General features: G+C 46.7%; 1 protein-coding gene across 3 annotated transcripts in view; it reads right to left on the bottom strand.

Annotated features, from left to right (window-relative positions):
• The window catches only part of ITGA3 (integrin subunit alpha 3), an 86,595-nt gene that overhangs the window by 40,261 nt on the left and 31,456 nt on the right, over positions 1-14,878 (bottom strand). For 2 of the 3 annotated variants that reach the window (XR_014557430.1, XM_083709127.1), the window contains exons 2-3: positions 4,367-4,494; positions 3,545-3,627 (exon numbers count right to left, since the gene is read on the bottom strand). Coding sequence is in view for 2 of the 3 variants with exons in the window: in XM_083709127.1 (XP_083565253.1) it covers positions 3,545-3,627; positions 4,367-4,494 (211 nt within the window). In the remaining variant the exon portion in view is untranslated. The remainder of the gene's footprint in view (positions 1-3,544; positions 3,628-4,366; positions 4,495-14,878) is intronic. The other variant, XM_083709128.1, reaches the window with a different exon arrangement.

Here is a 14,878-nt window from a genome sequence, read left to right as displayed (position 1 = left end):
ACAGTTTCAGGTTAAGAATGGACCTCCGAAGCGAATTAAGTACTTAACCCGAGGGACCACTGTATTATTATTTGCAGTTCCAGAGCCCACTACCTTCCAAGGGAATCTGACCATCGAACGGCTCTGGCCATCACTTCCAACTCCCATCCTGAGCTGGCTGTGATTATTCAGTAGTGAGGGATAGGCACTCTGCGCATGCTTACAGGTTCTCTCTTCTCTCATTGTATGTTACCAGGCTGGTATTGCAAACAGGCTAATTCTGACTGAACCCTGTGCTCAAATTAAACTCTTCGCTGGATGCTTTCTAATTCCACGATGCTGTCAAGAGCGCTCCGTACATGCTCAGAGAAACTTTAACCTTCCTTGCATTGAGTATTCTGGGACTTGTGATTGGCAAGGAAAACAAATTCCTGGCCTAACCCAGGACAAAATTAGCTGCAAGGGACCACAATGGAGACAGTGGATGACAAAACTAGTAACGTCTCCAATAAGCCAGGGAAAGGAATGGAACAGAAGCAGCAAGCTTCTCAAGAAACTTAAACCCACCCGAAAAGGAATTACCGCTGGCATTTTCTTATAAAGCCAGAAAAGAACTGGCACCTGGATTCTGATCTCCAAGGTGCCTGGCCGTCTGGCTGCCACTGCCCAAAGCTATTTCTTGAATTTCAGCAAATGCCAGTGGAGATTGGTGGGGGTTTTTTATGTTTGTTTTTAAACCATTTAAAGGCGCTGATGTGGCAGAGGATCAAAATAGCTACCGGGAGAGATTCAAGGATGCCAAGGGCTTTGGGGCAGAAGTCGGGAGGATGTTATCTAAGATGTACCAGGAAATGGAGGGCCAGTTCGTAGCAGGTTCCTGAAGATCTTATGGATGTGCATAAAGGTAAAGGTAAAGGTACCCCTGCCCGTACGGGCCAGTCTTGACAGACTCTGGGGTTGTGCGCCCATCTCACTTAAGAGGCCAGGGGCCAGCGCTGTCCGGAGACACTTCCGGGTCACGTGGCCAGCGTGACAAAGCTGCATCTGGCGAGCCAGAGCCGCACACGGAAACGCCGTTTACCTTCCCGCTGGTAAGCGGTCCCTATTTATCTACTTGCACCTGGAGGTGCTTTCGAACTGCTAGGTTGGCAGGCGCTGGGACCGAGCAGTGGGAGCGCACCCCGCCGCAGGGATTCGAACCGCCGACCTTTTGATCGGCAAGTCCTAGGCGCTGAGGCTTTAACCCACAGCGCCACCTGCGTCCCCTATGGATGTGCATAGTGGCAGCTTTTTCCTGCTTGCAATATTTGGGAAGGAGCAGGAAAGAAAAGTGGGGTTCTTAGTGGGTCCGACCCACTGGTTCCCAAACTCCCCCACTCAGAGCACCTGGAAATTACAGAGGGTCTTGGTGAACCACTTATTGATTTTCCCACCTCTTGTGGAATTTGTAATGCACTGAGCTAGTTGCTGTATTTTTTTGTTGTTGTATTATGGTTGCATCTTTTATTTAATGTACATTGTGCAGCATTGTATATATGTTGTATACCGCAATACAATGAAATACAATACAATATTTATTACAGTGATACCTCAGGCTAAGTACTTAATTCGTTCCGGAGGTCCGTTCTTAACCTGAAACTGTTCTTAACCTGAAGCACCACTTTAGCTAATGGGGCCTCCCACTGCTGCACGATTTCTGTTCTCATCCTGAAGCAAAGTTCTTAACCCGAGGTACTGTTTCTGGGTTAGCGGAGTGTGTAACCTGAAGTGTATTTAACCTGAAGCGTATGTAACCCGAGGTACCACTGCATTATTATTATTATTATTATTATTATTTTATCTTTATGGGATTGTCTAAACGAATATTAAGCAAGCAGGGCTCAAATACGAAAGTTTGGTTGTGCTTAGACTATCCTTGTGAAGAATGTAAAGAATACAAAGAACTGATTGACTATGAAAGAACTTAAGGAAAGGAAGTGACTGAAGAACAGATGTAAAGGTGAACTAGAAATTAAGAGACGTGTGGTAAATGTGGTGGAAGTCTTTCATAATATTTTAACTGGGATTTTTAAAATGTAATGTTTAAAGTAAAAATGTGGTACTATTGATTATGGAAAGTAGTTTCCACCCCCCCTTTCTTTTTCTTTTCTTTTATCTTTTGTTTTTCTTCTTCTTTAAATATTTGGTAAATATGTAGACGATTGTGTTTATATTGTTATGTATGGACTTTGTTTTGATTTTTCTTTTCTATTTACCTTGTAATATTTAATAAAACTAATAATAAAAATTAAAATTAAGAAAAGAAAAGAAATACAGTGGTACCTCGGGTTAAGTACTTAATTCGTTCCGAAGGTCCGTTCTTAACCTGAAACTGTTCTTAACTTGAAGCACCACTTTAACTAATGGGGCCTCCTGCTGCTGCTGCTGCGCAGCCGGAGCACGATTTCTGTTCTCATCCTGAAGCAAAGTTCTTAACCCGAGGTACTATTTCTGGGTTAGCAGAGTGTGTAACCTGAAGCGTATGTAACCTGAAGCATATGTAACCAGAGGTACCACGGTATAATACAATATTTTTTTTAAATGCAATTTAAAATCAATGCGAAGAATATTTCATGAAGTTCATGTGCCATCTCCCGTCTTCAGCCACGAATGTGCAGACATGCCACGGCCCTCCGTCATGGATGTTTTAGCCTCCGATTCTATCATAGGAGCCAGCTCTGAAAACAGTGTTATCATTTTGAATCCACCCTTAGAGCTATAATGCCCATGAGAACCAATGCAATGGAGCAAATATGGGAGAAAAAATAAATGCCAATAGGGGTCATCCTTCATTTTAACAGGGGAGAGGAAAGGAACTGGATTTGGCAGGCCATTTTTGGGTGACAGCCTCATGCCAAGTGTAACATGTAGTTTTGCCAAAAGCTTCTGACCCACCTTGGATTGGGCATGCCATACTAACAGCATTTTAACAGATGGATGGTATCTTGCACATCACCTAGGAAGTGTACTGGAAGAAGGAAAGGTCACCAGTGTCAAACTTCAACTTCTTTGGACTGGTCATGTTGTGCGGATACCTGATTATCGTCTTCCAAAGCAACTGCTCTATTCCAAACTTTAAAATGGTAAGCGTAATGCTGGAGGTCAACAAAAGAGGTTTAAAGACTCTTTCAAGGCAAATCTTAAAAATGTAGTATAAAGACTGACAACTGGGAAACACTGGCCTGCAAACGCTCCAATTAGAGAACAGCCTTTACCAAAGGTGTCATGGGCTTTGAAGATGCTTGAATTCAGGACAAAAGGGAGAAATGTGCTAAGAGAAAAGCACGCTTGGCAAATCGACACCATGATCAACTCCGGCCCAGAAACCTATGTCCCCACTGTGGAAGGACGTGTAGATCCAGAATTGGCCTCCACAGTCACTTACGGAATCACTTTTAAAACCGTGTTTATGGAAGACAATCTTACTCGGCTACGAGTGATCGCCAAAGAAGAAGCTCCACAACATCCAGGCAGCACCATCCCTGCCATGGAAATGCTCCCTGCCCCATAAATACAAACTACTCACCATCACTCTCCCTGAAGACTCTCTCTGGCTTGCTATCGTCACCCCCAACCACATGTCTTCAACAATATTACTGTGGGGGTCGCCTGCGGGGAGAACAGAGGGGCAAAAGGAAGAGGGAGAAATGCAGTTAGGACACGATCCACCTTCCCACCATGTTCCAAACACCCCTGCCATGCAATCCTATGCATGCCTACTCAGAAGTAAGTCCCCTTGAGTGGAATAGGACTTCCTCCCCCATAAATGTGCAAAGGATTATTGCCAGGTCCTTTAAGGCACAGGTAGGGAATCTGTGGCCACCCAGATGCTGCAGGGATTCCAACCTCCCTAGCCAGCATGGAAACTGTGGTCCAACATCTTAAGGGCTACAAGTTCTTCAGATCTAGGCTTCACACACAAAAAAAGGGATGCAGTTTTCATAGCTGCAGAAAGACAGATACTATTGTATAGTTTAATTACGGATTAATTTAATAGTTATAAACCGCTTGGAAGTTGTTCTGGAATATAAGCAGTATATAAGAGGAGAGAAGGAAGGAAGGAAGGAAGATAAAAATCACATATGAATGGATCTTGTTTGAAACCAGTAATCAAAGCTTTAGGCACTACAGAGCATAGAGATAGCCTGATAATTGATAAGCAACTTCAAGCAGGTTTCATCTGGAAACCTAACAGGAACCAGCAGAGGAATAATCAGGGCTTGCTGTTTATCACTTCATTTGCAATAATAATAATCAGGGTTTTTTCTGGGGGGATGTAGGGGTACTCATACCCCTAAATATTTTGTGAATCTAGCGGGAGGGCTCTCCTTTGCACATGCCCACGTACTTTTCACCTTGATGTCCACCCTCTCGCAGTCATCAGTGGCCGCTGTCAGAGGGCAAGCATACATGGCGCCCATTCGCGTGGCGTTCTCCATCCCTGTAGCCGTATCGCGAGGAGCTCCAGCAAGCAGCCTGAAGAAAGGGAGAATAAATAATAATAATAATGTTGGATTAGAGTTGGTGGAAGGGGAGCACTTGCTCACAGTGAGAAAACACGGCTGCAATGTAATTTGGAAGAGACGGTATGCTTTTCACGGAAAGGACTCCCCGTCTTGGTCACTTTGGGGTTTAGTTTGGGCAACGGCTCATCACAACAAAATCTTGGGTTTTTGTTTTTTTTTAATGCTAGGTCTATTCCACCTCAGTTCATGTTTTGAGAGAGATGAAAAGGCTTTGGGGTAAGAGCAGGGTGCCTTTCCTTCCTTGCTGATCCGTGACTGGTGTTTCCAGGAAACGGCTCCCGGCTCATAAAGAGGAACTTCCAAGCAAGTTGAAACTCAGCACTTCTTGTTTTGGAAATCAAATACCACTTTGCACCAGCGACTTGACCTCCAAACTGCCGCTATTTGGAGCAACACGCTTTGCCTGCACCTCCTCCCTCCCCGCATTTGTTTTTTAAAAGAACATTTTAATCCCTCCTGATCTTTGGTAAAGCTCCAGGTGGCTCATAACGGAAGTAAAAAAAAATTAACCCTAACGCAAAATTAAAAACACATCAGCTCTAAAAGCAACCCACATTCCAGTCAGGCAAAAAACATTCATGGAGGGTAAGAAGAAGGAATGGTAAGAGATGTAAGTGAGGGGAGGCTGTTGGGGAGAGTCCTGAGGTACCAGAGGGAGATGTCTTGGAGTGCTGTATTTGGCCCATGGGACGGAGGTTGCCCACCTCAATCTTTAAACTCATATCAAATTTGATCAGGCATGAAACTACAGCAGCATCAGCTAGCCTGTCAAAGTAGCTAGTCCTCTGTGAGAAGAGGCTTCTTCCATTCCAGCAAAATATTACTTCCATCCTGGCACAGAGGCAGCTAGGGCGTGCATTCGACCGCACTCTAAAAACACAGCTGTGTTTTTTCAATGTTGTGGGCAAGGCACCTCTCGCGCTAGACAAAGGAAAGAAAGCAAAAGAACGCACCAAGGGAACATTTCACAGTGGCAGGTGGCAGGCGGGAGTAAAACATTAAGCACAAAAGCCATGGATGGATGGAATGTATGTGTATGAACTAGAGAGGGTATGAACTGATGCATGAAGGCGCACAGGTAAAAGACAGTTTGGATGCAGAATTAGCATTTTAGTGTGCTTCGTATGGGCCAAAAATATGCGCTGGTATCTGGGGCTCTGCCTTTTACAGTGCTACCTCAGTTTTCAAATGTCTCCATTGACTAACATTTCAGTTTCCAAATGCCGAAAACCTGGAAGTAAATGCTTCCGTTTTCGAATGCGCCTCAGAAGTCAAACGGCTTCCGCTGAGGTACGACTGTATTTTTCTCATTTTTTTCTATTAGATTTGCAAACCGCCCTTTGGGCCTTGGATTCTGAACATTTCAGAACTCAGTCTTCTGGAACGGATTACGTTCGAAAACCAAAGTTCCACAGTACTCAATTTCTTGAGCAAGTTACTAGTCCTTTCCAAACTGCCATGGCACCCACTTCATGACCAGCCACTGAGTTTCTGGTTCCCCTCAATTTCTCATTTTACCAACCTTAGTTTCAGTCTTCCACATTTCTTAATGGGTTTGCAATTTTTGGGGGAAGTCCTCGGGAAAATTCACTAGCATTTTAGTGCAGGTTTCTCCAGATAGATCCATTTCTGCAAAGTGATTGTCCTTCATTGTCCTTCTTTGTCTGCTGTTTCCACTAACACGTACGTCAATGCAACTTTCACCCTAAGTATATGCATCTATGTACACACTTGGTTGGAAAAGCACATTGCAAAATTTGGGGAGGTGCACATTTCGCAGGACAACCTGAATTTTCATTCATGTATTGTTTCTAAAAGGACAAACATGGAATGAATCGATTTTCTAACCCCTTCCCTGCCAGCTGCATGCCTCATATCACATTTCCAAATGGATCCCAAATGGTTGGGGCTCCCTGAGGAGGGAGATTTAGGGGAGGGCTACCAGGCTGCCCAGGGACGCGGGTGGCACTGTGGGTTAAACCACAGAGCCTAGGACTTGCTGATCAGAAGGTCGGCGGTTCGAATCCCCGCGACGGGGTGAGCTCCCGTTGCTTGGTCCCTGCTCCTGCCAACCTAGCAGTTCGAAAGCACATCAAAGTACAAGTAGATAAATAGGTACCATTCCGGCGGGAAGGTAAACGGCGTTTCTGTACGCTGCTCTGGTTCGCCAGAAGAGGCTTAGTCATGCTGACCACATGACCCGGAAGCTGTATGCCAGCTCCCATGGCCAATAAAGCGAGATGAGCGCCGCAATCCCAGAGTCAGCCATGACTGGACCTAATGGTCAGGGGTCCTTTACCTTTACCAGACTGCCCACACTGCACATTGGAAGGCAAGAGGTGGGAGATGCCAAATTTGAGCTCTTTTCTCTGTGGGGATCTGCTATAGGGTCCCAAAATTGCCTTAAGGGGATGGCAGAGGACGAGATGGTTGGACAGTGTTCTCGAAGCTACCAGCATGAGTTTGACCAAACTGTGGGAGGCAGTGGAAGACAGAAGTGTCTGGCATGCTCTGGTCCATGGGCTCACGAAGAGTTGGACATGACTAAACGACTATAAACAACAACAACAAAACCAGCTATCACGATGCACAATATATCGTCAGGTCATAAGCATGAAACCAAGATCATTATATGCACTCAAGCTGCATGTATAAAAACAGGATCGTGTAAAAGAGAGGGCAAAACTTAAGAAGGGCAGGGAAGCCCATGTCCTTGGATCAATCCAGACCCCCCCCCCCCCGGCACAGCTCTGGTGAGCTTTGCCAAGAGACCTCTTCACATACGGATGCTGTCTCTGTGACTCATCGTGCCCTCTGTGCGCGAGAGATGTGATTTGTGCGGGAAATATTTTGCCTCCCAGATAAAAAGGTACATGAGTCATCAGATGAAGCATGCTTTTCGGCTTCCCGCAGGGACGCCACATCCAGCCAGCCTAGCCCCCCAACAATGAATGGGTAAGAAACGGAAGCTGAGTGGCAGGCATCTCTCACCTGTCCTGACTCAATCCGTGAATCATTTGCAAGCGGCAACTTCCCCTCCTCCTCCTGCCAGCGCTTAGGAATTTGCTCTCTTATATCCTGACTGTGTGTGTGTAAGAGACAGTGCCTGTAGGGCGCAATTTTATCACACGTCTGCCCGGCGTATCTCTATGCTAAAACTGCTGCTTCTTACACCTGGGAGGGGAGCACAGGTGCAGCCCTTTGAAGTGCATTTGGGGTTTTTTTTGGGGGGGGGGTTCAAATCCGTTTGCACCACAATTAGTAGTATAGTCGTATCTTGGATCCCGAATGCCTTGTGAGTCAAACCTTTTGGCTCCCAACCGCCGCAAACCTGGAAGTGAGTCTTCCGGTTTGTGAACATTCTTTGGAACCCAAATGTCTGACGCGGCTTCCATGGCTTCCAATTGGCTGCAGGAGCTTCCGAAGCAGTACCTATTTATCTACTTGCACTTTGACGTGCTTTCGAACTGCTAGGTTGGCAGGAGCAGGGACCGAGCAACGGGAGCTCACCCCGTTGCGGGGATTCGAACCGCCGACCTTCTGATCAGCAAGCCCTAGACTCTGTGGTTTAACCCACAGCGCCACCCGCGTCCCTTCTCCAGGGTCTTAGGCAGGGATAATTCTCAGCCCTGCCCGAAGATGGCAGAATTCAAACCCAGGACGTTCTGCAATGCAGAGCATGTGCTCTACTGCCACCAAACTCTGGGCCCCTCCCTCGAAGATGGCCGTCACCAGGCTGGGATTCTTTGATGTCGAAACGGACCCCGCGCCAAGACAAACTGTTTTATTAAGACAAATTGTTCTGCTATTGAGCTCTGGGATGTGACAGACAGGAAGTGCCCTTTGTCACATTTCTTTCACACCCTTTCACATTTCTGTCACGCCCTTCCTCCAAGAAGGTTGTGTGTGTGTGTGTGTGCCTGTGTGGCAGTGGCGGTGTCATTCCTTTCAAGCTCAAAGCAGGCCAGTGGTTTAGGCAGAGAGATTTGAGTTAGGCTGAAAAAATGCAACATCCCCAAGGTGAGCCAGGTGGACATTTGAACCGGTCTCTTTCCCCTGCTGCTCTCTAATAGCTCGTCCATATTTTCCTTGGTTGTCTGCTTGCCCAGGGAAAAGGGCCCTTAGAATTTGAAGGAGGGGACTGGGCCCCCTTCAGTCTTCTGCGGTGACATGCGCGCCTGATGCAAGGACGTCACATGCTATGCTCACGTGAACACACCATGCGATGTGCTGCTATCATAAGTGCAGTTCATGTGGCGCCAGTCTCCTCAATCGCGGGGGTCAAGCCAGTGTCCTTGGCTCCAGTTGAGCGCTAAACAATGGTTCTCCCACAGGGAAAAGCAGCAGGACAAGTGAAAGCATGGATGATAACAACAACAACAACAACAACAACAACAACAACAACAACAACAACAACAATTTATTTATTTATTCTTGCCCATCTGGCTGGACTCTGGGCAGCTCCAAACAGAATACAGTGGTACCTCTGGTTATGAACTAAATTTGTTCCAGAGGTCCATTCTTAACCTGAAACCTTTCTTAACCTGTGGTACCACTTTAGCTAATGGGGCCTCCCGCTGCCGCACAATTTCTGTTCTCATTCTGGGGCAAAGTTCTTAATCTGAGGTACTACTTCCAGGTTAGCGGAGTCTGTAACCCAAAGTGTTTGTAACCCGAGGGGTTCATAACCTGAGGTACCACTGTATTAAAAACATGATAAAAGATCAAACATTTAAAACTTCCCTAAACAGGGCTGCCTTCAGATGTCTTCTAAAAGTCAGATAGTTGCTTATTTCCTTGACATCTGATGGGAGGGCGTTCCACAGGGTGGGCGCCACTGCAAGCCATGATCAATTGAAGAAGAGAGAAGAAGAGTTTGGATTTGATATCCCACTTTATCACTACCCGAAGGAGTCTCAAAGTGGCTAACATTCTCCTTTCCCTTCCTCCCCCACAACAAACACTCTGTGAGGTGAGTTGGGCTGAGAAGTGTGACTAGCCCAAGGTCACCCAGCAGCTGCATGTGGAGGAGCTGGGAAGCGAACCCGGTTCCCCAGATTACGAGTCCACCGCTCTTAACCACTACACCACACTGGCTCTCACTGGCTCACACTTAGCCTACACCAAGCCACTTTGGGGAGATTCAGGGGCAAGGCTGCTTCATGCTGTCAGTCAGGCTATAGAACTGTAGGCTAGGTGCTGCGTGAGACAGTCCTGTGACTCTCAACCGGGGTGATCAATCCAATGGGATGGGATGGGATGCATTTGGATTACCTGTCGAGAATGCGGCAATTGATCATGGCTTGCATCCAGCAGACTGGACACAAAGTAATATTCGGAACATGCGAAAGCAGCTTGAAGCGTTAGGCTTGTATTTTAATTGGGATAGGGAAATAACCACTTATTTGCCAGAGTACTATAAGTGGACATTGGGACGCGGGTGGCCACAGAGCCTAGGACTTGCTGATCAGAAGGTTGGCGGTTCGAATCCCCGCGACGGGGTGAGCTCCCGTTGCTCGGTCCCTGCTCCTGCCAACCTAGCAGTTCAAAAGCACATCAAAGTGCAAGTAGATAAATAGGTACCACTCCGGCGGGAAGGTAACAGCGTTTCCGTGCGCTGCTCTGATTTGCCAGAAGTGGCTTGGTCATGCTGGCCACATGACCTGGAAGCTGTACGCCGGCTCCCTCGGCCAATAAAGCGAGATGAGCGCCGCAACCCCAGAGTCGGCCACGACTGGACCTAATGGTCAGGGGTCCCTTTACCTTTACCTATAAGTGGACATAGTATCTTTTTATTAAGCCTTTGGTCTCTTGGCAAGCCCAGCTTTCTGCTCTCAATCAATCTGGCAGCTCCAGGAAGTCCAACTGGCATGACAAGGAAGTCATTGGGACAAAACACAATGGCTTTGAGCGAGTGCCAGCAATAGTACCAACCCACCCTGTTAAGGAAGAGGAAGAAGGGGGAGGGAGATGAAAATCCCAAGGCCAGAATCAGGGAGAGGGACTTTTTCTCCTCCTCCTCCTGCCTCCGTTTATATATCAGCAGCCCTCGGGCTTCTGTGGCTGCGGGGTCAAAAATGTGGCTTTTTGTGCGTCGCAGAGAGACTCGCAAAGGAAGGAGGGGGCTGAGGAAGTACAACAGAGGCCTCAAATGTCAGCTTAACCCAGAACGGAGCCCCAAGCTTCCAGGCATTAACTGCATCAAACTGGAAAGGGGGGAAAGTACCAACAGTAAGGGAATGGCAGAATAAGTTATTAGACTACGCAGAAATGGCTCAATTGACAAATAGGTTAAGGGGAAATACAAACCAATCATTTACGCAAAAATGGGGTATGTTCAAGAAATACCTACAAAAAATATACCAATGATATAACATCTAGGGAAGTGTTTGAACGACCCTTGTGTAAATCAAATACTATTAAATAAGGAAAAACGGCACGATTTGTTATAAGAAAGTACTAGAAATTATAGTAAGAATAAGGTAAGAAGGATAAGTACATTCAATGTTGTAACTTACATCAGGAATGACGGGAAGTCTGTTTTGATATAATTTAGTTTATTGGATTTTTACTTTGGTTTATTTTTGTTTAGCTAGAAATTATAAGAAAAAAGCATGTGCAAGTTTAAATCAATATTTAACGGTATAATTATTTAACGTTGTTATTACTATCATTATCAGTTATACCTTTTCTTTGTATTGTATTTCTCTTGTATTTTACCTTTTCTTAAATTGTGTATGGATGTCAAGTAATAATAATCAAATTTTAAAAAGAAATAAGAAAGAAAGAAAGAGGAAAGCCCTGCAGCATTCTCCAGAGATGCCTTCACCAATCTAGTGCCCTCCAGATTTGGGGGCTTTTTGGGTGTGTGCATGATTCGCCTCCTCCTTTAATCCCCACAACAACCTTGTGAGGTAGGTTGGGCTGAGAGGCAGCGACTGGTCCACACTCACCAGTGAGCTTCATGGCCAAGTGAGGGATTTGAACCTGGGTCACTAAGGTCCTAGTTCAACCTTATAACTGTTATGTGCTGAAGTTCTCACCCTGGGCCAGCAGGGGGATGCTGTAGATAGTTTTCACTCAGGTCCACATATGCAAATAAGGAATTGAAAGTGACTTTCAGTGATTGGATAGTTACAGAAAGTGGTTACTGTTGCGTTGTAGAGGAGCTCTATATAAGCAGGTTGGCTGAACCCTTCAGTTCAGTTCTGTTCTGGCCTGTGAATAAGCAAGAGCTGTCTGAAGAACTGCTGTGTCGTCTGATATGTTCACCCACAACTTAACAATAACCACCGTACTATATTACTCCCACCAACCCTAGTTTCTGCTTTGCACGCTAGGGTGCTGTGGTTTCCATCAAGACCAGCTGGGAGCATTTTTTTTTTAAAAAAAAGTTTGTACATTTGAAAAGGGGTGAAAGGAGCAGGGGCATCTAGGCCCAGTGCAAAAGACAACGACAAGCCCTCTTCTAAGTTGCAGGCCCCTGGGATACCCCCTAACAAAGTCCTTAGTGTCTGGAAATTTGCTGGCAGCCAGCTAAAACCGATCCTCTCTCCTTCCACTTTCACTACTGAGGGTTGCTACAGCTAAAAGACAAAGAACAGGATAAAATGGATTTCCCATCAATAAAATTCCCTGGTGCTAAATCAGGAGACAGGCTTCAGGGGTGGCTAATTCAGAACAGACACAGTGCCGCTCGCTTGCAGCACTGTAAGAAAATAGCCCCCAGGGTCCACGCTGCTAGTGCCACATTTAGAATTTCTCAATCTTCATCCCAACTTATTTAGATACTTAGAGCATTTGTAACCCACCAGTCAGCCAAAAAGGCACTTATATGTAGAGTGGCTTACAATGTGAAGAAGACAGTCTCTGCTCACAGGCTTAAAACAAACAGACAGACAGACACACAAGGGGAAAGGGACACGGAGGGAGGAGGAAAACCTCAAACTCAGGCACCGATTCCTAAACTGTTGTTCTTCTACTGGCCAAATGGCTCAGTTCAGGGGTAGGAGGCACCTGACACAGCTTTCGGCAAAGCTGATGGAAAGAGGCCTGCTTCCCACTGAGGCAGACTGGTGGAATGGCTACGGGGGGGGGAGGGCTGGTGGGTCTGGACTGTTGCTGCAGAGCTGGTGGGGCAAGTTCTGCTCCCCATTTGCCCCACCGAGGCAGCCTGATGCCCCCGCAGAACTATGGTTCCCTGGGAAGAGGGGTTGGTTGTTAAACCACTCTGGAAACTGTAGCTCCGGGAGTGGGGATAGGGGTCTCCTAACAATTCTCAGCACCCTCAACAAACTGCACTTCCCAGAACTCTTTGGAGGAGCCACTGTTATGTACTGAAGTTCTCACCCTGGGCCAGCAGGGGGATACTGTAGATAGTTTTCACTCAGGTCCACATATGCAAATAAGGAATTGAAAGTGACCTTCAGTGATTGGATAGCTACAGAAAGTTGTTACTGTTGCTTTGTAGTTGAGCTCTATATAAGCAGGTTGGCTGAAACCTTCAGTTCAGTTCTGTTCTGGCCTGTGAATAAACAAGAGCTGTCTGAAGAATCGCTGTGTCGTCTGATAGGTTCATCCACAACTTAACAGCCATGACTCTATGGAGTGGCCTCATGGCGCTTTAAAAGTACAGTGCAGGTGGTGTGCGTGTGTGTGTGTGTGTGTAGTCCTCCTTCCTAACATGGAGTACACTGAGATGGCCTTTAGGTCCCATTGCACTGGCTCCGATGCTATGGAATTTAAAATCCAGCACACAAGATCATAATCTTGCAGAATGCCTGAGCTTGGCAAAGATGTGAGATTTCTTCCTTTTCTTTGAATGCACTGCCCCGTGGAGAGAACCTCCCCCCTCACAAACACAGGAAAGGAAAGCTATAAGTGGATGTAATGATATAAGCCAGGAACAGTGATGGAGAGTTGTGAAGGTGCACAAGGCAGTTGAAATTCCCCTCAAGCCTCCCTGCAGCCTCTCGAATGCACTGTGGTCTTTGGGGCTGGGGACAGAGATGTCCTACTCTTCCAAAATTCACTTCCCTCTGCTTGTCCTTTTTTTGAATGAGGGTGTGATTTTGCATTACCTTCAGGGTGTGGTTACTTTTGTTGTTGTTTAGTCATTTAGTCGTCTCCGACTCTTTGTGACCCGCTGGACCAGAGCACGCCAGGCACTCCTGTCTTCCACTGCCTCCCACAGCTTGGTCAAACTCATGTTTGTAGCTTCGAGAACACTGTCCAACCCTCTCGTCCTCTGTCATCCCCTTCTCCTTGTGCCCTCCATCTTTCCCAACATCAGGGTCTTTTCCAGAGAGTCTTCTCTTCTCATGAGGTGGCCAAAGTATTGGAGCCTCAGCTTCAGGATCTGTCCTTCCAGTGAGCACTCAGGGCTGATTTCCTTCAGAATGGAGAGGTTTGATCTTCTTGCAGTCCATGGGACTCTCAAGAGTCTCCTCCAGCACCACAATTCAAAAGCATCAATTCCTCAGCGATCAGCCTTCTTGATGGTCCAGCTCTCACTTCCATACATCACTACTGGGAAAACCATAGCTTTAACTATACGGACCTTTGTTGGCAAGGTGATGTCTCTGCTTTTTAAGATGCCATCTAGGTTACTTACATGCTCTCATTTCCACCACCATCACCTTCAAATATATATACAGTATATATATTTCTACTCTCCTGACTTTAGGCAAAGTTTTGCTCAGCGCTCACAAAAATGCACCAGGAGGACAGACTGGAGGAAAGAGGGAGGGGGATGTCCTCTGTGCCCCCCCCCATGGGCACCTCTTCCCCTGGCGCCAGCAGTGGCAGAGATTGTAAAGCTAGTCCAAAAGGGATCTGCACTGGTGCCAGAGAAGCCAAGTGTAAACACAGCCAGGGAGTTGCGTCGAGAGAGAGAAAGAGAGGGAGGGAGGGAGAGATGGCGGGCATTCAGAGAGCCAAACTCTGGGCAAATGTCATTTCCCATTAGTCCATCCGCTTAAAGAGGCAGCTTGGCTCTGGCTAAGGACGAATGGAGGAAAGATCGAAACGGAGATTACAGGCAGGAGACTGGAAAGGGAGAGCAGGGCAGGCTTAACGCTACCACTTTAATCGGATAGAAAGCAGCGAAGAGAACCTTCCTTAGTCCACCCACAGGAGCAGGAAAAGCCCCTTCTTTGCCAGCAGTCCAGAAGGATGAGAGCTCAGTCCCCTTCCAGGTCTTGAAGAACCCTTAGGGTAGCAGTTCAGCACTGCTTCTTCCCCTCAACTCTCCCCGCACCTGCTCTTCAGGACAAGACAGGCTGGACAGAGGAGAAACTGGTGCCCAAGTCCTAGCAGAGTCCTTCTTGCACTCT

Source organism: Podarcis gaigeae (genome assembly GCF_964106915.1).
Source record: "Podarcis gaigeae genome assembly, chromosome: 13".
Classification (NCBI taxonomy): domain Eukaryota; kingdom Metazoa; phylum Chordata; class Lepidosauria; order Squamata; family Lacertidae; genus Podarcis; species Podarcis gaigeae.
This window is presented reverse-complemented; position numbering and strand designations above follow the sequence as displayed.